This window comes from Esox lucius, chromosome 22 (genome assembly GCF_011004845.1).
Source record: "Esox lucius isolate fEsoLuc1 chromosome 22, fEsoLuc1.pri, whole genome shotgun sequence".
NCBI lineage: Eukaryota > Metazoa > Chordata > Actinopteri > Esociformes > Esocidae > Esox > Esox lucius.
This window is the reverse complement of record NC_047590.1, coordinates 4,536,976-4,560,239: the sequence shown is the minus strand read 5'-3', so window position 1 is coordinate 4,560,239 and position 23,264 is coordinate 4,536,976. Positions and strand designations below refer to the sequence as shown.

At 45.9% G+C, this 23,264-nt stretch overlaps 3 protein-coding genes across 9 annotated transcripts in view; 1 reads left to right on the top strand and 2 right to left on the bottom strand.

Moving 5' to 3' along the window:
* LOC105020009 (sodium-driven chloride bicarbonate exchanger-like) overlaps nucleotides 1-3,239 on the top strand; it is a 37,643-nt gene extending 34,404 nt beyond the window's left edge. For 2 of the 3 annotated variants that reach the window (XM_020042480.2, XM_020042481.2), the window contains one exon: nucleotides 2,888-3,239. In XM_020042480.2, coding sequence (XP_019898039.1) covers nucleotides 2,888-2,948 — 61 coding nt within the window. In that variant the 3' untranslated portion in view covers nucleotides 2,949-3,239. Of the gene's footprint in view, nucleotides 1-2,008; nucleotides 2,046-2,887 lie in introns of all 3 variants that reach the window. The other variant, XM_010886634.3, reaches the window with a different exon arrangement.
* A 1,372-nt stretch (nucleotides 3,240-4,611) lies between these two features.
* On the bottom strand, nucleotides 4,612-19,644 carry LOC109614930 (adenylate cyclase type 10). 5 transcript variants are annotated; one of them, XM_029116693.2, is made up of 32 exons: nucleotides 19,351-19,644; nucleotides 17,644-17,748; nucleotides 17,513-17,551; nucleotides 17,287-17,430; nucleotides 16,759-16,964; nucleotides 16,576-16,666; nucleotides 16,389-16,477; nucleotides 16,117-16,308; nucleotides 15,890-16,011; nucleotides 15,677-15,753; nucleotides 15,292-15,481; nucleotides 15,021-15,076; nucleotides 14,773-14,944; nucleotides 14,259-14,451; nucleotides 14,078-14,164; nucleotides 13,648-13,928; nucleotides 13,116-13,327; nucleotides 12,448-12,579; nucleotides 11,360-11,650; nucleotides 10,849-11,139; nucleotides 10,153-10,195; nucleotides 9,843-10,056; nucleotides 9,617-9,757; nucleotides 9,350-9,516; nucleotides 9,037-9,193; nucleotides 8,258-8,462; nucleotides 8,045-8,141; nucleotides 7,851-7,954; nucleotides 7,577-7,694; nucleotides 5,454-5,649; nucleotides 5,183-5,371; nucleotides 4,612-4,987 (listed from the first exon to the last, which is right to left on the bottom strand). In XM_029116693.2, the coding sequence occupies exons 1-32, from the start codon at nucleotides 19,487-19,489 to the stop codon at nucleotides 4,769-4,771; spliced, it is 4,959 nt and encodes a 1,652-aa protein (XP_028972526.2). In that variant the 5' UTR covers nucleotides 19,490-19,644; the 3' UTR covers nucleotides 4,612-4,768. The 5 variants fall into 5 exon arrangements, with proteins under 5 accessions (XP_028972526.2, XP_034145484.1, XP_034145485.1 ...); XM_034289593.1 differs by lacking the exon at nucleotides 19,351-19,644 and adding an exon at nucleotides 19,235-19,310; XM_034289594.1 differs by lacking the exon at nucleotides 19,351-19,644 and adding an exon at nucleotides 19,235-19,310 and having other exon boundaries at nucleotides 10,849-11,133.
* A 253-nt stretch (nucleotides 19,645-19,897) lies between these two features.
* On the bottom strand, nucleotides 19,898-22,846 carry LOC105020008 (glucagon-1-like). The gene is made up of 6 exons (XM_010886633.2): nucleotides 22,744-22,846; nucleotides 22,481-22,581; nucleotides 22,050-22,205; nucleotides 21,273-21,389; nucleotides 20,545-20,697; nucleotides 19,898-20,289 (listed from the first exon to the last, which is right to left on the bottom strand). The coding sequence occupies exons 2-5, from the start codon at nucleotides 22,573-22,575 to the stop codon at nucleotides 20,547-20,549; spliced, it is 519 nt and encodes a 172-aa protein (XP_010884935.1). The 5' UTR covers nucleotides 22,576-22,581; nucleotides 22,744-22,846; the 3' UTR covers nucleotides 19,898-20,289; nucleotides 20,545-20,546.
* Nucleotides 22,847-23,264: the final 418 nt, after the last annotated feature.

Sequence of the window (23,264 nt, the reverse complement as noted above, 5' to 3'; positions counted from 1 at the left end):
CTTCAGCTTGACGGCATCCCTTACTTCCGGTGTCCACCACCGGGTTCGGGGATTGCCGCCTCGACAGGCACCGGAGACCTTACGGCCACAGCTCCGAGCGGCCGCTTCGACAATGGCGGTGGAGAACATGGTCCACTCGGACTCAATATCTCCAACCTCCCTCGGGATCCAGTCGAAACTCTGCCGGAGGTGGGAGTTAAAGATCTCTCTGACAGGAGACTCGGCCAGACGTTCCCAGCAGACCCTTACAGTACGCTTGGGCCTGCCGAGTCTGTCCAGCTTCCTCCCCCGCCATCGGATCCAACTCACCACCAGGTGGTGATCAGTTGACAGCTCCGCCCCTCTCTTCACCCGAGTGTCCAAGACATACGGCCGCAGGTCAGATGAGACGACAACAAAGTCGATCATCGACCTGCGGCCTAGGGTGTCCTGGTGCCACGTGCACTGATGGACACCCTTATGCTTGAACATGGTGTTCGTTATGGACAAACTGTGACTAGCACAGAAGTCCAATAATTGAACACCACTCGGGTTCAGATCCGGGGGGCCGTTCCTCCCAATCACGCCCCTCCAGGTGTCACTGTCGTTGCCCACGTGGGCGTTGAAGTCCCCCAGTAGAACAATAGAGTCCCCAGTCGGAGCACTTTCCAGCACCCCTCCCAGAGACTCCAAGAAGGTCGGGTACTCTGCACTGCCGTTCGGCCCGTAGGCACAAACAACAGTGAGAGACCTATCCCCGACCCGTAGGCGCAGGGAAACGACCCTCTCGTTCACCGGGGTAAACTCCAACACATGGCGGCAGAGCTGGGGAGCTATGAGCAAACCCACACCAGCCCGCCGCCTCTCACCATGGGCAACTCCAGAGTGGTGAAGAGTCCATCCTCTCTCAAGGAGTGTGGTTCCAGAGCCCAAGCCGTGTGTAGAGGTGATCCCGATTACCTCTAATCGGAACCTCTCAACCTCACGCACCAACTCAGGCTCCTTCCCCGCCAGCGAGGTGACATTCCACGTCCCTAGAGCCAGTTTCCGTGTCCAGAGATCGGGTTGTCTAGGCCCCTGCCTTCGACTGCCGCCCGATCCTCTTCGCACCGGCCCCTTATGGTCCCTCCTGTGGGTGGTGAGCCCACGGGAGGGCGGCCCCACGTCGCCCGTTCGGGCTGAGCCCGGCCGGGCCCCATGGGGGAAGGCCCGGCCACCAGGCGCTCGCATACGAGCCCCAACCCCGGGCCTGGCTCCAGGGTGGGGCCCCGGCTGCGCCATACCGGGCGACGTCACGGTACTCAAAATGTTTTTCTTCATTAAGGGGGTTTTGAACCGCTCTTAGTCTGACCCGTCGCCTAAGACCTGTTTGCCTTGGGAGACCCTACCAGGGGCATATAGCCCCAGACAACATAGCTCCTAGGGTCACTCGGGTACTCAAACCCCTCCACCACGTTAAGGTGGCAGTTCTATTATGCTTATAATATGTTTGTAAAAGCTGTTCATAAAAAGAAAAATATGCAAACATGGAATCATGAGACAGGAGATTTCTTTATGAAAAAAATCTAGTGCAGGGACTTTATCCAGAAAATATGTTTCTGATTAGAAGTTGGTTTAGATATTTATTTTCAAAAAAATTGTTATAACATGTTTAGATACCATTGACTAACCAATGTTCTATGTAAAAAAATATATAAATAAACTACAAGCAGAAAATGAAAATATTCTTGCACAATAGATCAGCAACGTTTCAGTACAAAGACCTTCAGCAGGCAATATTTTCATTTTCTATTGAGAACTTTTTTTTCCTCGCAACTGGTCATTTCACTTCAGGTGTGCGATCAGTTGCATTTTGATATCAGCTACAAGCAAAAATACAGCAAGAGCTGAAATAAGGTCACATGAATAAATGTGTAACCTACCCCTTTAAACCTAATTGCCCCTGTCAGTCTCTGGGTAGGAGCTTATGCTAAATGACTGAAATTGCAACGCTGACCCCTGTCCTTTTTCATTCCATTACGATCGTAAGCTCCCCTTCATAACCTCCCGAAGTTGACGTCCCAAAGGTAAGCGACGCCTGATCCCCAATGCCAACGCGTTTATATCATGTCTTCTTTAAAGAAACCACGTTCACTGTGTCATTGCATGACGTAATGTGACAATACGAGCGTGCTTGTCTCATTAATCGTCGCGGTCGTTTTAGTCCAAAAGTATCCTGGAGCAACACCTCACCTGTTGACCTACAAACATGTCCACGGGACTCTTATATTTCATGCATGCAAATGGTGGACACACATTTCGTTTTTTCTCCAAGCTGGTTAGGGACAACTGCATGTTCACTTGGCTGTGCATGACTAATATCACCCTAGAACTTCGAAATGCATGTTACTTGTGCACCGCCGTATCTCTATGCGACTGACATACTTCACTCGTCATAATCACCATAAAATCTAACAGCAAAATGTGTTACCGGTTGTATTCGCATTTCACCATTATCCCCCCCCGAAGGAATCGCTTCAGTGGTCTTGGTTTCGTTTGGTCTTACCCGGACTGGGCGTTCGGACAACCATGTAAATCAACTCAGGGAAAGATGAAATATGTTGACATATTTCCTTCAATTAGCTCTACTTATATACACACACGTTTGCTTATATGTAGCCAATACTTATAAAAGTAAACTTGTCCTATAGATATGTACACTGTCAAAATCGCGAGGTGTTGTTCGCCAATACGAAACACAGTCCTTATTTGAAGCGATTAAAAAAATGGAGGAAGAACCGAAAGAGTTGCTTTTCTGTTATTTGTGCCGGGTTATATGTGGATTGACTCGTGCTATTTTGGTCGGTTTAGTGGTACACGGCCCGATTCCTGAAGTCCTATTTGTAACGAGCAGCCTTTATTTTTCCAGTGGCGGCGAGACTAAGCAAAAGCGCAGGGAGGCAAAGTTGGACCGAGAGACGAGTTTGTGATCCTTACCTGCTTCGTCGTGATGCTGTGGAGAAAAATCAGCCCAACCTGTCCCACCTCTGTTCTGCGCTGCACTGTGTTCTCATCGTTTGTGTGTGTGTGTGCGCGCGCGCATGCTTGCGTGCGAGGGATCCTTCGAAAAACATTGTTACCTTACGGAGGAACCAACAAATACAGTATTAACTTTGCTTATTTTCTACGTCAATGTATGTTGATACCAGCAACAGAGGAAGCTGCGATACTTCGTCATGGTGTCAATCTTCCCATGGGCCAATTTATTAGCAACCAAATGGTTTTTAAATTGACTTTACTTTTTGAGGGAATAGTTTGTATTTTGTATGTTTTTTTTTTCTATTTTTTCAACAATGATAGCAGTCCTAAAAAATGTAGTTGATAGAATAACTGATGTGCGTTTTGTTGTGTAATTTGATATCATTATGAAGTGTGTGCACTTAACGGTTTTAAAGTACAACCTACATACTGCCAATATTAAGAATGCTCCAATACATTGCTGTATAGCTATGTATGACTTTTAAAACCTGCTAACATGTTTTATATAACTTGTTTTGAAGCAGTATTTCATAAGCTAATTGATACCCTTTTCACTCAATTTTACAGAAGATTTGTTCGTATTCAATCGTATTTTTCCCCATGGTGGTGGGGAGGCCTTTGTTATCTTTTAGGCATTGGGGGTCAATACAGTTGGCATAGTATAGCGCCTATGGGGAATGGGATTCCAATAGGCTTTTAACCACAGAACTGTAACCAACATCCTATTTTTTATATATATATAAAATACAGTATCTCACAAAAGTGAGTACACCCCTCACATTTTCACTTAGGGGTGTACTCACTTTTGTTGCCAGCGATTTAGACATTAATGGCTGTGTGCTGAGTTATTTTGAGGGGACAGCAAATATACACTGTTATACAAGCTGTACACTCACTACTGTACATTTGTAGCAAAGGGTCATTTCTTCAGTGATATAATCAAATATTTTCAAAAATGTGAGGGGTGTACTAAATTTTGTGAGATACTGTATTATATATATATTAAATATGACATCCATAGTTACAATTAGGAAGTGTGTACATGTTCCACAGACTTACTGTTGTTCAGTCCCTCTGTTGGTATGTTTCAGTCATTGACATGTGATATCTTCTCCTACATTCCAGTGTGTTTTACACCAAGTGAAGTTGTTATGATTCTGAACTGCCGGTAACTGTATGTAAACACCTACACAAAGGTGGATCAAACTTGACAACATCTTTCTACAGGATTGTGTGGTTCATTCATAGAAATGCAATAATGATACCTTTGTGAGAAAGGGGCGAAATGTAATAAAGTGAAGACTTAACGATGTACAATAGATAGTATATTTTATCCATGTTTAAAATGTTACTAATACGTTAACTTTGAAATTGATGTAACATAAGAAAAAAAGACTTGCACATTTTTATGTTGTTGACATCTATCCCATTGTACTGTGTTGTTGATGGATCTTTAGATTTTAGAAAAATTATAATAACAATAATAAGAAGTCAATATCAATATAAAATTTGGGCCACTACTTGTGGAAACCTGCCTTAAAATTTAGTATTGATAGCTGATGACCAGTTTTACTGAATCATTTGTGTAAAAATATCAGTTCAGATATCTGTTGTACCACTATAAATGTACATTTGTAATACGAGAGAAAGAGAGCGAGAAATGTATGAACCAATAAAATAAACCAATGACAACGACAGCATTTTCTTTTAATCTCCATATTCTTGGCCGATAATAATAATTTGCGCTAAGTCTCGCTAAGGAACCATTTCCCTATCCTTGGCCTTTGAGGATCTGGATGTCCTCTGTGTTTGGGGTGAAGCACAGGTTGGAGCTGTCAGCCCAGCTCTGGTCCCCGACACCCATCAGGGTGTAGCGGTTGTGGGCCAGCTCCTCTGGGTCCACCCCCCTAGCCTCCTCCCAGCTGGGCAGGGTCATAAAGGAACCGGCCTCTTTCGCGGTGCTTTGTCGGCACGCGCCAAACCACAAGTTCTGAAGGGAAAGACGGAACGTTCACTGGGTGTGGACCAACATAACGCAACGGAACAGATGATGTAGAAGTGCGCAGCTCTACTTGCTTCGGTTCTAATGGTGTATGTGTGTGTGTGAGACCGTTCGTTCCATCCTAATCTTTGCGCCCTAAGTATTCGTCCATGCTATCCTAGCAGCCTGTCTCCAGTAGGGTACCTGACTCTGCCTGATCCAGCCCTTCTCCAGCTTGTTGCCGTGCTGTCGGCAGAGCCCCGCGGCCTGGTGCAGGATGGCCCGGGACAGGGCCCGGTGGCCCGTCAGCAGGTACAGGTAGGCTCGGAGGTGGAGTACGCGTGGCCCGAATGTCCTGTTGGTCGAGTACTTACGAGTGAACTCTGAAAAGTGCTGCATAAAAGACAACCGATTCATGAGGAAATAGTTGTGTACCGTTGGCCTAGTAAGTGCGCATGCGTGCGTGCGTGCAGACCTTCTGTGTGTTCTTGTAGATGGTGTGGATGTGTTTGTTGTGCTCCACCAGGGCCTTTCTGAACAGCAGCACCTGACACTCCAGGAACACGACTGTGCCGTTTATGGCCTGGATGGATGAGGGAGCCTGCTGAGCAACTCTCCAGGCCTTGGTATAGAATAAACATGCCTTCTCCCAGTCAAACAGCCGTGTATACCTAGGCAGACACACACACACACATTTACTGCCTGATGAAGATGAACTTTTCAGAAGGAAATAAAAAAGTTATTTTAAATGTGTTTTTGGTCCCAGTCAAGAAACTGGCTTCTAAATAATACAAGACACGCACACAGGTTTACTATTTACCTCTTTAGCTATTTAAACAGGGACACCAATTGACAGCCCTTAGAGAATTCTACTTATACTAATCCTAACCCCCAACCTTACCCTAACTTCTATAACATTTATGCCTAAACTTAACCCAGTCCCTAATGCTTAACCCTAATTCTAACCCTACCCTCATGGATGTTTTCTGATTTCACCACAGTTTGGGGACATTTGTGTTCTCTGAATCTTTTAATGATATTATGTACTGTAGGTGATGAGATCCCGAAACTCTTTGCAATTTCATGTTGAGAAACATTATTCTTATATTGTGGCACTATTTGCCTGCACAGTCTTTCACAGAGTGGTGAAACCCCTGTCCATCTTCTGAAAGACTCATCCTCTCTGGGATGCTCTTTTTGTACCCAATCCTGTTACTGACCTGTTGCCAATTAACCTAATTAGTTGTGAGAGATGTTCCACCAGGTTTTGTTTAGCATTACACAACTTTTCCAGTCTTTTGTTGCCCCCATCTCAGATTTTTTTTTAAATGTGTTGCTGGCATCAAATTCAAAGTGGCCATATTTTTTTGAAGATAGTTTTTTTTTTCTGTTTCAACATTTGATATGTTGTCTTTGTACGGTTATCTATTGAATATTGGGTTTAAATGATTTGCACATCATTGCATTATATTTGTACGCAGCATCCCAACTTTTTTGGAAACAGGATTGTAGTTAGGTTAGAAAAACGTGAAAACATCCACAGACATCCACACAAGCCCACGCACACAACCAGCCAAATATAGTAGAGCTGACTAGTACAGCTTGGGGCTGCATTAAGTAGGTCAGAAAACATTGTGAAAGCTTCAGAAAGAAATATGCAGAACAGAAATGCTTTTGAGACTTGGAGGAAAGAATAAAGTCTACTCGTTGCTAGCCTGATTCAGACATTTCATTAAATATGATTTCATACAGTTGTGGTTAGAGAATATAAAACGTTCCCTTTGAAGGCAGCTGCCATTTGAATAGACAAAATAGTGTGGCTTTCATTGGCTGATTCCCCCCCACTCTGGTTGGGCATTGGCTGATCCCTCCTGATGTCTGTAATTGGATCATGAGGAAAATTCAACCAGTTAATCCCCAGGAGGGATCAGCCAATAAATATTGCTGAAATTAACTTCTTGAACATGAAGACTGCCTCAATGGCTCTGCTCCTGCTGGAACAGATGTAATGACAGCAAAACGGATATAGAGATGAGACCACTATTTCTATAGAATTACAATGTGTTCAACTTAACCCGACCTTCATTCAAATGTTGTCAACAGACACATTACACTAAACGGAGAGAACCAAATAATAGTAATCTATGAGGAAAACATCCAATCAAAACTAACCTTAATGATTTTAAATATGCATTTCCTTCACTCTTTTGTGATGTAAAAAAAAAACAACCTCTAATGTATTTATTGTTTCACTGTGTGTAAATATGATGAAATTGGAAATTAATTAAGTCAAGGTGAATATTGTAAATTCCTCTCCACCACAAAGTAATCACATGCTGAAGCAAGCCTTACTTCATCTTTAAGTTCAAGGTCAGAATACTGAGATAGTGAGAAAGTTAAGAAGTGGATACGGTTTGAATCCATTTCAATTTCATGGTGCTTAACTCATTTCTTTTATAGATATTCATGCATATATTGGGCATCTCGTTTTTTGCTTTATTCACAGAGGAAAGTGTGGGAAAACAGAGCACGGTTGTATTGAACCAGCAGTAGGTGGGAGTCAGTAGAGCATCAACACTTCCACACCAGTCCACTCACCACAGAGCCAGAGCAGAGTAGAGGCTCATCATGAGACTCTGTTCAGCCACCAGGCTAGGATCTGAGTGGGACTCCTCCACAAAGGCGTGGCACTCCTCAAATGGACGGACGGCAAAGCCTGGGTCACAGAACCACCGTCGGGGTAAAGTGGTCCAGGGAACGCGGACCGTAGAAGAATGACACGATACAGATGTAACAAAGTGGATGTTTTGTCTTTGCAACAGTACAGGGCCAAAAATGTGTTTACTCAAGATCCCAGGGATCTCCTACTTGCCTGAGTAGAGCAGGAAGTGAAAGCAGGCGACGTAGAAGCAGCCTTTAGCCACGCCGTTTCCCGGGTACTCCTGGCCTAGCAACAGCCGGACACACTCGCCATACCTGGGTGATAGTCCTCGACGTTACAGAAGACACGTGCATGCACGCGCACACACGGCACAGGAAACCAAGTTAGATTAACCGCTCATTCACCTGTGTGTGAACATCAGGGGTGTGTGAAGGACAACAATTGTCCTCATGTCCAGGCCCAGGGGCTTTGTCAGCTCGCTGATTTTCTCTGCTAGCAGACCTGACGAGCAGCATTTTTTTCAGTGGTAAAACACAATAAATTTTTGGTTCGCCCATCTTGCTTAAATCAGCACAGAAACATCACGGAAACCAATGCAACACACACACACATCTCACCGTAACGGATGGCGTCGTGCAGCGCTCCCGAGCAGAGCTTGACTATGGCGAGGGTGCGCACTAAGTGGCTGGTGAGGGTCAGGTCCTCCTGGCTGTCAGACAGCTCGGAGCAGGTGCGGCGCAGCATCCTCTCAGAGCGCCGACCCTGGTCCTCCCGACCACTCAGCTGACAGTACAGGAGGTAGTCAATGCAGGAGAAAGTAATCTGGATGGAGGAGGTGGAGCATGTATATGTAACATGGATGCTGTTAGCAGGGAAGACATGGAATGCAGTGGGTACGCCTCCCTTGTTAACCGTGTGGGACATTGAGAATGATGACGAAAGAAAAGCATTTCCTAAGAAATCTCTGCTCTCGTTATCTCACGTTATCTCTCTCTCGTCATCTCTCATGATCTCTCGTTATCTCTCGTTATCTCTCTCTCTCTCATTTTCTCTCTCTCTCATTATCGCTCTCTCTCTTGTTATCTCTCTTGTTATCTCTTATTATCTCTCTCTCTCACGTTATCTCTCTCTCTCTCGTTATCTCTTTCTCGTTATCTCTCGTTATCTCTCTCTCGTTATCGCTCGTTATCTCCCATTATTGCTCGTTATCGCTCGTTATCTCTCTCTCTCATCTCTCTCACACTCTCGTTATCTCTCGTTATCTCTCTCTCACTCTCGTTATCTCTCTCTATCTCTCTCTATCTACACACACGTAACCGCATCAGAGTTTCATTGGCCAGACCCATTCATGAGCATGTGTCCAGTAAAAACCAGCGAAGCAGAGGAAAGCAGCGACCTTGTACTCCTCTGCAGTCTGCCGGGCAGAGTTCCTCTCCATAGTGATGGCCAGGGATGCACTGAGAATGTTCTGGGGAGTTCTTCGCATGCATCTGATCTGCCACACGTAGGACAGACAGCAGATCTGCTGGTGGAGGAATGCAAGCTTCCTTTCCCTTTGGATCAACACACATGGGACATAAGACAAACAATAACGCCTTTAAAACGTATAGCAAACATATTTTATAGTGTGTGTGTGTGTGTAAAATGCATGTGTATCAATCTGAGTGATCTTCAGTCTTTGTAGGTGCGTGTTGATTGCGGAAACATGCCCAGGGCTGCCGAAAATCCTGGATCTGTAGTGCTGACTCTTTATCTTCTCATGGAGGTACTTGACAGACATGACCACGGGGTTGGTTGGGACGTGTTTTCCCAGGATCCTTAGGGCTCTGGTGAACATGCTCTCAGCCTCTTTGATCTGTCCCATGTTGTACAACACCTGTGTGTTTATCGCAACACACAGGTGTGTGTTGAGAATATAGTTATGCGGAATAATTGCAAATCGCTAGTGTCTTTTCGCACAACGAAACAAATCTTACTTCTCCCGTGAGACGGAAGACACAGGCTCTCTCAATGCTGTTGATTTTCACTTTGGCTCTAGGGTCGGCAGTCTCAAAGGCCGGGTGGCCCGCTTTCAGATTGTCCAGTATGATTTTGGCCTCGTTCAAATAGGACAGGGCCTGTGAATGAGAGAAGGCGTTTGTGTACGAGAGCAAACAGGTCGGGAAGCCCAGAGGACACACCGACAAGCTGACCCACACACACCTGGAGGTGGCTGGAGAGGGAGGCCAGGGCAGCGGCCGTCTCCAGAAGGTAGAAGAAGGTTTTGGCCACATCGCCGATGCCCATGCAGTGATGCACCATGGGACACAGCAGGCACTCCACCAACTGAGCGCACCTACACTTCCTGGTTCTGCCCGTCGTCCTCTTGTAGTCACGTACCATGGAATCCAGTTTCAACAGAAATGTGTCCTCTTCACTGGCACGCACACACACACACACACATACACTGTTAGCTTACTGTGATACTGGCTAGCTGGTATATGATCACGGAGGTAGAGGTGTAACATTGTACCTGTTAGGCTGCAGAGGTCTGACCTGGTTTAGTGATATTCTTCCTAAAGAGTAAAGAGCAGACCAACAACACACCACACTTAAGTGGTTACATTGTCACGACTAATGAATATTTGTGTGTTTAGGTTTGGCTAGTGTTGTGCCTGTGTGTTGACAAACATGAGTGTTTGTGTCACTGGTTTTTTTAAATATTTATTTACTCAACCAATTTGACCCCACTTTTTCTCTCAGTTATATGGTGTGCATTTACTACTTAAGAACTTATCTTAAGGTTCAAGGTCATGATATACTAGCACTGAGCCATAACCACCTAAGCTGTGCTGGTCGCTAACACACTGCTCATGTACACAGGAAGTCACATGTTAGACCTGTATCATCAGTCAGCCAAATCAGCAGTCCGTCCCCTAGCCCACGGCGATGTTAGACCTGTATCATCAGTCAGCCAAATCAGCAGTCCGTCCCCTAGCCCACGGCGATGTTAGACCTGTATCATCAGTCAGCCAAATCAGCAGTCCGTCCCCTAGCCCACGGCGATGTTAGACCTGTATCATCAGTCAGCCAAATCAGCAGTCCGTCCCCTAGCCCACGGCGATGTTAGGGCTGTGTGCATCAGCAGTTGGAGTCCCCGAGGTTGTGGTCTCGCCTCAACACTACAATGTCGTGCATTAGACCAGGGTGAGCGAGGCTAATCACTCACTCTTCTGGGGCCTCGGTGGGCCTCGCCGGCCCGTGAACAAGGCCTCTCCAGAGAGAGGGCGGACCTCCATCATGTTGTTCCCAACGGCCGCCTTGTGGCCGAAGACGAACCCGTGGACGCCGCAGGCTCTGCATCGATGGGCTTGCCTGAGCAGGAAGGCGGCACACTTCTGGTGGACCTCCCTCTTGGGTTCCTTCAGCCACAGGTCATAGGCGGTCTCCCTGACCAGGGCAGAGCAGAAACGCAGCACCTTGCAGCGCCAAACGCCGTCCGCCGAGGCCAGGCCTGCCACTTTGGGGGTGGTTGAAGGGCAGGAGAGGCGGGGTGGGGGAGAAGGAGGAAGAGGAGAAAGAGGAGAGGCGGGGGTGGGGGATCGTGATTTAGGGAGAAGGTAGCGAGTGTGGAGGACGGAGGAGACGTTTAAAGATATCTTTCTAATTCCAAAGCTGCCTCAGAGGCCCAGTATTCATGAGCGGACCGTGTCTGAGCTGCACTCAGCTCCGCGGCCCACCTTCACTGACGTCTTCTCGGCTGTCCCGTGCACAGTAGCAGCTGAGCGCACCCCAACACTCTGGCTGCCCGTGGCGCTGTCGCCAGGTGAACTGCTCGGGCGTGGAGCCGCACTCGAACATGGCCGACTCGAACAGGTAGCTGAGCGATAGATTCAGCTTGTCCAGGTTCTCCGCCTTCGGGAGGATGTGGACGAGCATCTCAGTGGTGACTGTGTGGCCGATAACAGAGGCACACTTCACCACCATCTGTTCTGCCGGCTGCAGTTGGTCCAGTCGAGCCAACGCCATGCCTGAATATACATTACGTTAATTAGCAACGCCATGCCTGAATATACATTACGTTAATTAGCAACGCCATGCCTGAATATACATTACGTTAATTAGCAACGCCATGCCTGAATATACATTACGTTAATTAGCAACGCCATGCCTGAATATACATTACGTTAATTAGCAACGCCATGCCTGAATATACATTACGTTAATTAGCAACGCCATGCCTGAATATACATTACGTTAATTAGCAACGCCATGCCTGAATATACATTACGTTAATTAGCAACGCCATGCCTGAATATACATTACGTTAATTAGCAACGCCATGCCTGAATATACATTACGTTAATTAGCAACGCCATGCCTGAATATACATTACGTTAATTAGCAACGCCATGCCTGAATATACATTACGTTAATTAGCAACGCCATGCCTGAATATACATTACGTTAATTAGCAACGCCATGCCTGAATATATATTACGTTAATTAGCAACGCCATGCCTGAATATATATTACGTTAATTAGCAACGCCATGCCTGAATATATATTACATTAATTAGCAATGGCATTCCTGAATATATATTACATTCATTAGCAAAGCCATGCCTGAATATATATTACGTTAATTAGCAACGCTATGCCTGAATATATATTACATTAATTAGCAACGCCATGCCTGAATATATATATATATTACATTTATTAGTAAGTACATAGTCCTGCCCATGCAAGAACTGGAAAACACTGCTGATCAAGTTAACTTCATCAACTAACACCTGAGACGAGGTGGTTTCACTCTGTACTGGACCTTTCAGTGTCAGGGGGATGGGTATTTCATGAAATTTGGCAACTTCTCCGACACGACAGATGAAAGCGCGGTCCTTTGATTCGACCAGGTCTGCGATCTTGCGGAATTTCAACGTGGAAGCCTTTGGGGTCCCTGGAACATTCCACAGTACAAAAAAGGGTGTCTCAAAGGCAAGGGTGTAGACAAAAACACCGCCAAGATTGTTCCATACAGTCTCTGTGGTGTACCTGACCACATTACTCTTCCCACTCCCAGTCTCTGGCTGTCTTCATGGAAGATCAGTCAGCTTTTAGTGTGTTCATGTTTCCAGTTCAACAAGTTACTGGTCATGATGTGCTTGACGGTGTTCTTATGATCTTACTTAAAGTCCCCAGGGGGCTAATATGCTTAAGCACGGGTCCGAGCTGAAGGTTTCAAGCCAAAATGTGACATGTCTGGATAGACCTGAGAGGTTTAGGAAACCCTGTGCCATTGCAGGCAGCTGACTGAGGTCATCCATGACTGTGCTCATTATCCGTTTTGTTTTCCTTATATGAATTATTTAAAACAACTGCGAACGAGACCTTATTTTCAGCACAACTCTTTGTCACAAAAAACTGTTAAATACATTGCATCACATGCAATGGTTTTGATAGGCTGGGACACCTGCCACTCAGGCATCTTCCTACCTAGCGCGCTGGCCCTGCTGTCCTCCTGTTGCCACACCTGGCTGGGTTTGGAGAGGTGTACCACCAGGGTGGGCTCAGGGAAAAGGATGTCTATGTCTTCAGCCGGGTCCTCCTCCTGCACCTCCTCGATCACGATCTGATGACCCAGGTACAGGCTCTTCAAGAGCTCCTCGCAGTAGAATGGAACCCCATGACTTCTCTCCACCAGGAACCTATGTACAACACATCCATGTCGTTTATACAGGGCGTTTGTTAAGGAGCGCGGCAGTTTCACTACTTCTGCAATTCCGTTTGGAAGAAAAGGAGCGTCAAACGGCAAGTGGAAGAACCCAGACTTCTCGGCTTAGAACTCAAGAACGTCCTAGGCGACACAAAGCATATTTTTAAAAGCTAGTTGCATATTTCCGTTCAGAGACAATGGCGGCCTGTCAGCACACAGGTACACGGTCTCATTAGCCACACGGACAAGTTTTCTCTAATCACTGTGTGTGCTGATGTTAGATCAAGTGTGTGTGTGTGGGTGTAGACCTACAGCTCCACCTCACTGGGTATACGGGTCACCCCTAATATCTGGCAGGCTAGCTGGCCGATGACCGAGGGCTCCAGCCCCAGCAGCTTGAGGTAGGTGGTCCGGGGGTTTGTGATGATGCGGCTGAACTCAGGGAAGGGACCACTCTGATTGGTGCAGGAGAGGAGGGCCATACACACCAACACTGAGGCTCTTTCGCAGGCTTCCTGCAGGATGGCCCATGACGCTTGATCTACAAAGTGAGCCTGGTCCAGCACGTACACACATGGCTCATCCTCTGAAAACTGGACAGACCGACCACACACACACACACACACACACACACACACACACACACACACAAAGGAGTTGAATTCATAATAATCAAACAAACCAGTGACATCTAACTTGTCTCCTGACATCACCTACTGTACATAGTCTTCTCCTGCAGTACCTTGCATAACAACTCCACAAAGTAATTCCTCATCTTCTTGTTCTTCGTGTCACTGTCCATGAGTGAAACGTCCTTGGACACAGGAAACTAAAAGCGTAGAACAGATGTTACAGACAATACCTATTCCCAATGTTAACATGAAACATGAAACATGAGATCTACATTCAAAGATCCCACCCACCTTGACTAACAGGATATCATTGAGAAGGCAGAGATTCTCCTTTATCTCTGGATCTTCAATCTTGGAGAGGATGACTTTCTCTCTGTCTGCATAGCTCTTACAGTTCTGAACTGACATGAGGACGGCCAGGAGAGTCTGGAGAGCGTAGTTGGACTGCTTGATGTCTGTCTTGGCCAGCTCAATCGAGATTACTCTGAAAAACAAAAGAAATGCTTTACTATTTCACATTATTGACATCCACTTTTCTTTCACACTCCTGGGGCTGACTTGGGATGAAAATGAATGACAGTAGTTAGAGGTACAACATTTTACATACTCCTTCTACCAGGAAGAGTTATATCACAGTACAGATATATCACAGTACATATTTGTTGTTTGCATATGTATGCATTGACTTCAGTTATTATCAGTTAGCCTGGACCCAGATTGGTTTGTGCATTTGGCATGACTCATACATGAACGGTAGTTTTTTAAGAACAGACCTAGGACCAGGCTAACCAACATCTGGCCTGACCTGACTCCCTCCTTGGCAGTTCGGTAAACCGCCTCAGCCAGCAGACGGCTCTTGCCATAGCCAACAGGTCCCTCACAGATCAAAACGTTGTTGTAGTTGGTGTGACCGGCAGCCCTTGACTCCAGGTAACCCTTCAGCATGCTGGAAAACACTGAAATCTCCTTCTCCCTGCCTGGGTGTTATGGAACATTTTCAAGATCGAACGCATTTCACTCAGATCTATTTAAATTGTGACGGGGAAAACTCACCCAAGAGAGGGTATCCCTCTTCCCTCACAACGGACATAGGCGCTATACCAATAGTTCTGGAGAGGATATTTTAAATTGCACTTCAGCCAACAGGTAGAAGTCTTATTGATTTCTTATTTCTAACTGTGCTTTGTTTCACCATGTACATGTTCAGTAGAAGAAAGACACAATAATACACTTAATTACCTAACAGGGCAATCGTGCGCCCCTGAATACAAAAGTCAGCATAAGGAAACGGACTATAATGTTGGTCGAGCAAAGGTGGTCTTACATGGAATGTTTGCGAGCCATGAACTGATATAACACGCCAGGGTCCTTGATCCCCTTCATGGCTTTCTTAGGCAGCTTGTTGAAGTACAAGGCAGGCAGCTTGGAGTAGTAGCACGTCTCGCTGTCACATGACACCACCCCGGGGTAGTGCATCATCAGTCGCGCCGCCAGGTTCACTTTTCGCCCAATCACTGACGGACACAGACATGTCCATGGAATCAGCGTCCCACAGGCCGAACGGATCACCCCTTAGAACAGCATGAGCGCGGTAGCGCGCGGGCTAAAACATAAAACCATCTAGAACAAGCAGCTGTAACAGTACGAGGGCGGCTGCACATGGCACCGTGTCCTGAGAGTTTAGAGAGCACATCAAGGGGTTTTTATACCTGTGTACTCGTGCCTCACGGAATGACCCACTACTCCGCAGAACACTGGGCCCGTAGTCACTCCGATAGAGACGGTCCTGTTGGACGACATTACATCCTTTAACATCCCGAAACCACGCGCTAAGCATTTCAGGAATAGCAAGCTTTCGAGAGTGACAGCGCTTGATAAGTCGTGCACGTGGTTCAGGAGTATCACGACCAAAGTGACCTTACTTGAGGTTGCAGAACTCTCTCTGGCAAATGTCGTGTATTCCACAGGCAGCCTGTAAAGCGTGGGCCCTCTCATCCTCGCGCTTGTCCCCGGGGAGTCCAAACAGACAGAGGAAAGTGCAGCCCTGCCACACACGCCGCCTCGTCACCGAAATCCATGGTCGTGGGTTTTGCCACCTCTACACTGCACTGACAATAACGTTGGCGACAGGGGCGGGCCGCTGACCCACCTTGTCGAACATGAACACCTTGTTGATCCGGCCCTGGTGCGAGACCATCTGACGGGCGATGCCAATGGCTGCCCGGTGGATGGCGGCACACAGGCCCTCTTCACTCTGCCCGCCGCTGAACTGCAGGTTGACAAACACTATGGTGGCCGGACGCATTTCCGACAGGTACTCCAGAGGCTGCCCGTCGTCTATCTGAAGAGGGAAGAGAGGTATAGATCACAACTTCAGCTGCTGTGAATAAAGGCAGGTCGGTAGTGGGCAAGTTTTCCTACCTTCTGCAGAACCGTTTTCATGATGTACTTCCGGAACGTGTTCTCAAGCTCCGCGTTCGGCGTCAGTCTAGAGGCTTTTCTCACGCAGTCTGTGGCGCATAAAAGGGACCAATTAGGATGTAAGGACACGCAGGTGCACGGGAAGCAACTACAGACTGAAATCTTGTAACTACTGTCTTGGCTGTACCTCTTGTCAGGTGTTCATGCTCTACCATCGCTCCTACTGAGTCCTGGTACTTCTCGACCGAAAAACTGGGCTCTCGCTTCATGTATCTCACCTGCGCTGAACCACACCCATTCACTTACAGTCATTGAGCCACAACCGGTTTTCTGGTAAACTTGTCATAAGAGTAGCCGTCCATCCACACACCTTCACAGCTCTCTCATTCTCTATGCGGTCGATGACGATGTTGTCCCTGTCACATAGTTCCCAGGCGTTGGGTGACAAGATGATTGTGCCGGCCACAGCCAACCCCTCCGCCAGTCGCACCTCGTCCACGGCCCGGCCAATCACCAGAAAGTACTGACTGAGCTCATCTCCTATGACGACTTTGGAGAGCTTCCCAGCAGATATACCTTGGGATGATAGATGAGAAGCTGTGTCATATTCGGAGACTTAATTGCCTTGAAAGTGATGTTCACCTGCATAATCAGATCCCAAACTCACAATGAGTACGAGGGCTGATTTAGGATATGGAATGCCAAACACAGAAAACAGCAATCTGCCAGAAATGGCTGCATTTCCGCAGCCAGATCAGTTGACCTTTTTTTTTTTTTACACATATTGGTCTTTTCATCAGTTCAGAAAAAGAAAGGCTTGAATGTGATTGGTCAGAGGCAACACAGTGGAAATAATATCAGAATGTGTAAACCCAGCCTGTGACGGTCAGACGAGGACCTAATTTAACTCTCAGCTGACAGCCCACTTCTGTATTCCGGGAGCCACACTGGTCCTGGATGTCCAGGCTGCATTTGACCACTAGCGAGATAACGTCTCTCAGCTGAATCCGCTCGACCGTCCACAGAGCCAAGATGGCGTCACCTGTGATGAAAGCGTATTTGGTTCTGGTGATCTGAGCCGGGCGGTTATGCATGTGTGATGACTCATGGAGAGGGTGGTCTACCTGCGAAATTCAGGATGTCGCCCCCAGAGGCAAGGATGTCTGTAAAGCAGACGAGATAACATTAAGCTGGAACTTTTGGAATGGCAAATGTCGATTGATAATGCAGCTAACTTTGTGTAACTGGAACTTACAACTGACTATGTCTCCGATGTAACTGTTGAGTGTGCGCGTCAACTCATCTGCTCCGAAACCTTTCTTGTTACTCAAACTGAACTTCTCTGTCATTTTAGTGAAGCCTAGAAAAAAGATTAGTTAGCTGACAGCTAGGGTGTTAGCTAGCATTATACTACATACACTGATGAGCCAAGACATTATGACCACCTGCCTGAAATGCTGTTGGTCCTCCCCGCGCCACTAAAACAGCGCTGACCTGCCGAGGCATGGACTCTACAAGAGCCTTGAAAGGTGTCCAGTGGTATCTGGCACCAAGACATTAAGCAAGTCCTGTAAGCTGCAACGTGGAGCCGCCATGGACCGGACGTGCTGGTCCAGCACATCCCACAGAGGCTCAATTGGATTGAGATCTGGGGAATTTGGAGGTCAGGGCAACAGGCCCTTGTTAAAGTCGCTCTGGTCTTTACTGCTGCCCATTGCTGTGGTATCCAACAAGTTGACTACGAGAACTGATTGTTCGCTTACCTGATAATCTATCCAGACCTTGACATGTGCGCTTGTTATTCGCTTCACCTGTGAATGGTCATAATGTATTGGCCAATCAGTGTATAACAACCTTATCACATACTCAAACCTGATTGGCTAGAAAGGCATTCTAGAGCAGTCGTTATTTCCATAATACACACTATTTATACCCCATAACCATTATACCTGAATGTAATTGAGTTAATCCTGGCCACTGGTTGCAAAAGTGGCCCAGTGGATTCAAAAAGGGTCCTTGAAAAGTGTGTTATGTAAGGCTGCCCCACCCTCTTCTTGGAGATTTACCTTCTAGTTGGTTTCTTCTCCAATCCCAATTGTGACTAACCAAACTTACCTTTACATCCAGCTAATTATTAGAATCGGTGTGTGTGATTACAGTTGAAGAGAACCTCAAACAGGGTAGCTCTCCAGGAACAGGGTTAAGCAGCTCTGGTTTACTGTATTATATTGGGGCGAGGGCAATAATCAGACTGGAGTAACCCCGTCCCATGACAAATAAATATGATAAATACATAGTTTTGATTGTGTAGGTTCAGTTCCTGAAATGTGTGCACTGTGTTTGTCAGGTAACACTAAACCGGTCGTCAGGTGGAACCAGCCTGTAAATTATAACCAGAGACATTTTTGGGGAGATAGGACACTACTGGAATCAGGCTATTAGATTAATATATTCTCCTTTCTCTGACTCTACAGAAATTGGTTACTTTAAGGAGGAGATGGCCTCAATGAGGCAGAAAAGTAAGATGGCACACTGGCGCCATATGGTGGTAAATGTTAAGTTCTACATACTTGGGTTACTCGACCGTATTGGAAAACATCAACAGAAAGACAACTATTGTATCCATTACTGTAAACGTGTTAGCTAAGGGGACGCTGTCACGTTCACTGGCAAATTAATAATTTGACATTTCTGGCAGCAACCGTGTTAAATAATAACCATGGTATATTAACTCAATGTTGGCTACGTTCTTTGGACATGCAGGACATGCACCAGAGAAATTGTAAACACAGATTCAAGGAGAACGATTACTGTGGCTAAGTTAGCCTCCGTTGATTATCACTTACGCAGCTAAAGCTCGTTAGCTTACAGTGACTTCTTGGTAGAAAGGCAGTGCTACTATCTTAGGTTATATCAGGTTAGCTACTGTATGTAACACCTGGTGAGATAAGCTTGAGCTTGCCTGATACATCGGCGAAGAGAAGCACTCCGTGAAACTTCTCTGCGTAAGGAATGTCTTTGGCGAGGGTACTGTACACAACGAGGTCGGGTACGTGGGCAGCTAGTTTGCTTATTTTGTACAAACCCTGAGTCTCTCCCATTTTGACTAATCGGATGTCTGTCGTTTAGGCCAGGGGCATCATGTTTTAGTTTTTCCGTTGAACGAATCTGAACCGTCGTCTTTTAAATTTCTAGAATTCCGATGTTCGCCCATTTGGACGTCATAGACGTTTTTTTTCAGAACCATGGACAGAGAGCATTGAGACCTACAAATAGAGCGCGTAACTAGGTGTCATTGGCCTGACAGTTACAATGTTTCTTATTCAGCACCATGTCCTGACATTTTATTTTGGAATTCCATTGGGATGTCAAAAAACCCAATGAAATAGTTTATGCTTTTTTTGCAGAGCAAGTTTTGATACGGGGTGAAAAGCAGTTACCAGAGTTTCCCATTGGCATTGTCAAAAAACATATTACAACAAACACAATCAAATTGTTTATTTTTTTTGCAGAGCAGGTTTTGATACGGGATAAAAAGTAGTTGCCAGAGTTTTGCACATTATCCGAGTTGTTACCATGTTCACTTTTTTTCAATATTACAAATATAGAAAATAATGTAAATTAATAGAAAAATATTTTTCTTTTCATAATTTGACAACTGACCAGGTGAATGTCCACCACAAAGTCAAGGAACAATACAATATATATTTTTTTTTTATCACAGAAGGTAAACAATCTAACAATTAACAACATTGTATTAACGTTACAATGATGTTAAGCAATATGGCTTTTTAGTATGGCTTTTAGTTTTTGTCAAGGCTTCTCAGTTGTAGTGCATTATCTACGTTTGTCTTGATCAGGGATGTTTGTCTTCTTTCAATGATCTTCTTGACGTTTGTTACTGAAATAAACAGAGGGGGTTATCAGACCGTGACACGATTATTGTGTGTGAGTTTGTGTGTGTGTGTGTGTGTGTGTGTGAGAAGAGAGAAAGAAAGAGTGTGACAGCAACAGATGCAGTACAATATTGATGTGAGTCATGCCGGCGTGTTTTACCCCCTGACGAACGTTGTCCATAAAGGCACAGTGCTAGTGCCCCACTGTAAATAGAGTAGGCTGCCTTTTCACACATTTCCGGTTGTGGTCTGATCTCTACCTTTATCGGTTCCTTGAGGGCTTGGAGGTCATGACCCAGAGTAAGTACTCTTTGGCGGCCATGCTGTCTAGGACCTTGCTCACGTCGCTGGTGAAGCTACCGTCTACGTGCCTTCTGCTCATTGGAACATTCCCTCTGCTCACCTCTGCAGATCTGGGTACAGTACACAAGATAACAAAACATGTCAGTGCTAACACACACACACACGCACACACACACGCAGAACATTTACATGCATACTTTGATGTGCAATTTCCTATCATATTGGGTGAAACTCTCAGAAGGCTGGAGAGAGATTTTGCATTCTCTTCTGGAATGTGCCCTTTATATTTGGGCATTGTGCGTATTGGATGATTATTGGCGTTCTCTAGCGTTTTATCTGATTGTGCACGAGAGGGACACCTCGGTTCCCCCAGGAGGCGTTCATGCGCACGCTCGCTGTCACACGCTCTCTTCCAACCCAGTTGTCACAGTCACTCCATGGGCGAATGTCAAGAAACATATCAGTGAACGCCATAGGAACAGTTCCACAGGATTTATTGGGTATATGACCACATGAAACGTCAACACAGGCCTTAAGAAACCAGAGAGAAATGATGTAGCACAGGATAACTGATCCAAGTGGGTGATTATGTTTTCGCTCTCTCTTCTTCTGGCGTTGGACACGACACAATGTGCTGGCGCTGTAGGGGGCACGAGTTGAGGGGGGCGGTGGGGGAGGTGCCTACTGTTGTTTGGCCCGTCCTGATTTGAGCCAGGACACAAAGTCCTTGGCTGCCTGATCCTGTAGGTAGGCGCTCACATCACTGGTGTAGGTCCCCTCAGCGTGACGTTTGGTTGAAGCACTAGAGGGAGGTAGAGGGCAAATACTTGTATGGATAATAAATTCGACTCAACCGGTATATCACGAATGACAGTGCTATTACAGCCGCCGTTCAACCTCACTCGTGGATGTCCAAACTCCCCTGTCTCCATTTCATCCTTAGAACAAGGCACTGTTTGAAACATCTGTGCGCAATCAAGCACCAGGGAGAAACCAAAAACACCAAAAAGTGCTTTGGTCTTTCAGAAACAGGGTTGAATGAACCTTTTGTGAAACAGCATCTTTGAGCTCTTATAACCAAATGTTCAAGCTCTTTGCTAGTAACACTTACAAATATTGTATTTCAGTATGAGGTATTATGTGTTATGTATACAATTGGAGAGAAAGGTGATACTGAATATGAATTGTGGGTGTTTACTTTAGTTTGATGAACTAGTGTTTATAACATCAAGTTTACTTAGTTTGACATTGAAGGACTCTTTGTCTATAAGCATGTACTTCTATTTGTCTGTTTTTTGTCTGAATGCACTCATAACTACATGGTGTGCTGGATCAAAATGGAGGGATAAAGATTAAATCTGTAATTTCTCCAAAACTTACGTTGTTCAACAGTACACCGTGAAACTGCCTTTGGTCTGATTAATGACAGCCTTTCTAAATAGTTCACATTGAATACACTCACCCACTCCTCTTGGAGTCCAAAAGCCACTGAACAAAGTCCTTAGCCCTCATATCTTCCTGGTATTTACTGTAGTCATTTGAGAAGGTTCCATCTGAGTGTCTCTTCACGTTAGACACATCCCTCGACTGATCCAACAGTATGTGTTCTATCTCTGTCCTACAGTATAAGAACAAAGTTTATTCCTGGAATATGCAACAACAAGCAAGGGCTGCTTAAACACTAAACTAGACATTGCCATCTAATTTAGATTTCTTAGTATATTTCTCGTATGTGTAAAATATGTTTTGAACACTAATCATTCATTCTGCGTCTTAGTTCACATTGTTTATGCTCATTCTGTATGTTCGGTTTTTGTCTATATATTACTGTGGGAAAACATTTACTGGGATGAATGCGAATCATTTCCCACAGCGACAAAGTTTAGTCTGTACCTTTGGTCATCCCCAGTCTGCTTCAGAGGGATCTGCCAACAGCTCTGAATAACACCCAGGAGGACGAGAGCAGCCAGAGAGCGGATTCCAAACATTGTGACCTGCAGACAGAAACACAGCCTAGCTGAAGACAGAAGTTCACTTCACACTGAACAGCACAACGCTCTACCGCACGAGTCATATAACCACCTGTAAAGTCATTATATAGTCACTGCCGTTTTCCAAAAAGTGAACCAGACGTGTCATGGCTGCCTGAAACTCACCTGTTTGCGTTGATGCCCGTGCAGGTAAGAGACTTTCAGGTGAGAACGAGTGTTCTTCTACAGTCCTGGGTCCTTGCTGTAGTGTCTTGGTGACCTGACTGGCCGAGGGGTTTTATATGGGATGGACATGAGGTAGGGTGGTCTGCTCTGGGCCACTAGCTTACACATCGTCAGGGCCGTCACCAGGAAGCCTCAGGCCCCTGAAAAGATAAATGCCCGGGGCCCCCTCATTTACAGACGACATTGACATTGTTACAATCAGTGGGCCCTGCCAAGCCACGGGCCCCCCCGTGAATCATATCGACCTCTCCCAGGGTTAGCTACGGCCCTGCACGTCATTACTCTCAACCCATTACACACAGGCCGGTTTGGTTGGATCTCAATCAACCTTCGACAAAACGTTTGTTTGAAAGGAAGACAGGGCAGTACCCATGCGCGATAACAGCTGTCACTTAGGTGTAGAAATTGTTCAGAACGTCATCCGGTCAAATAAAAAGCAGACAAAAAATACAATAAAGTGC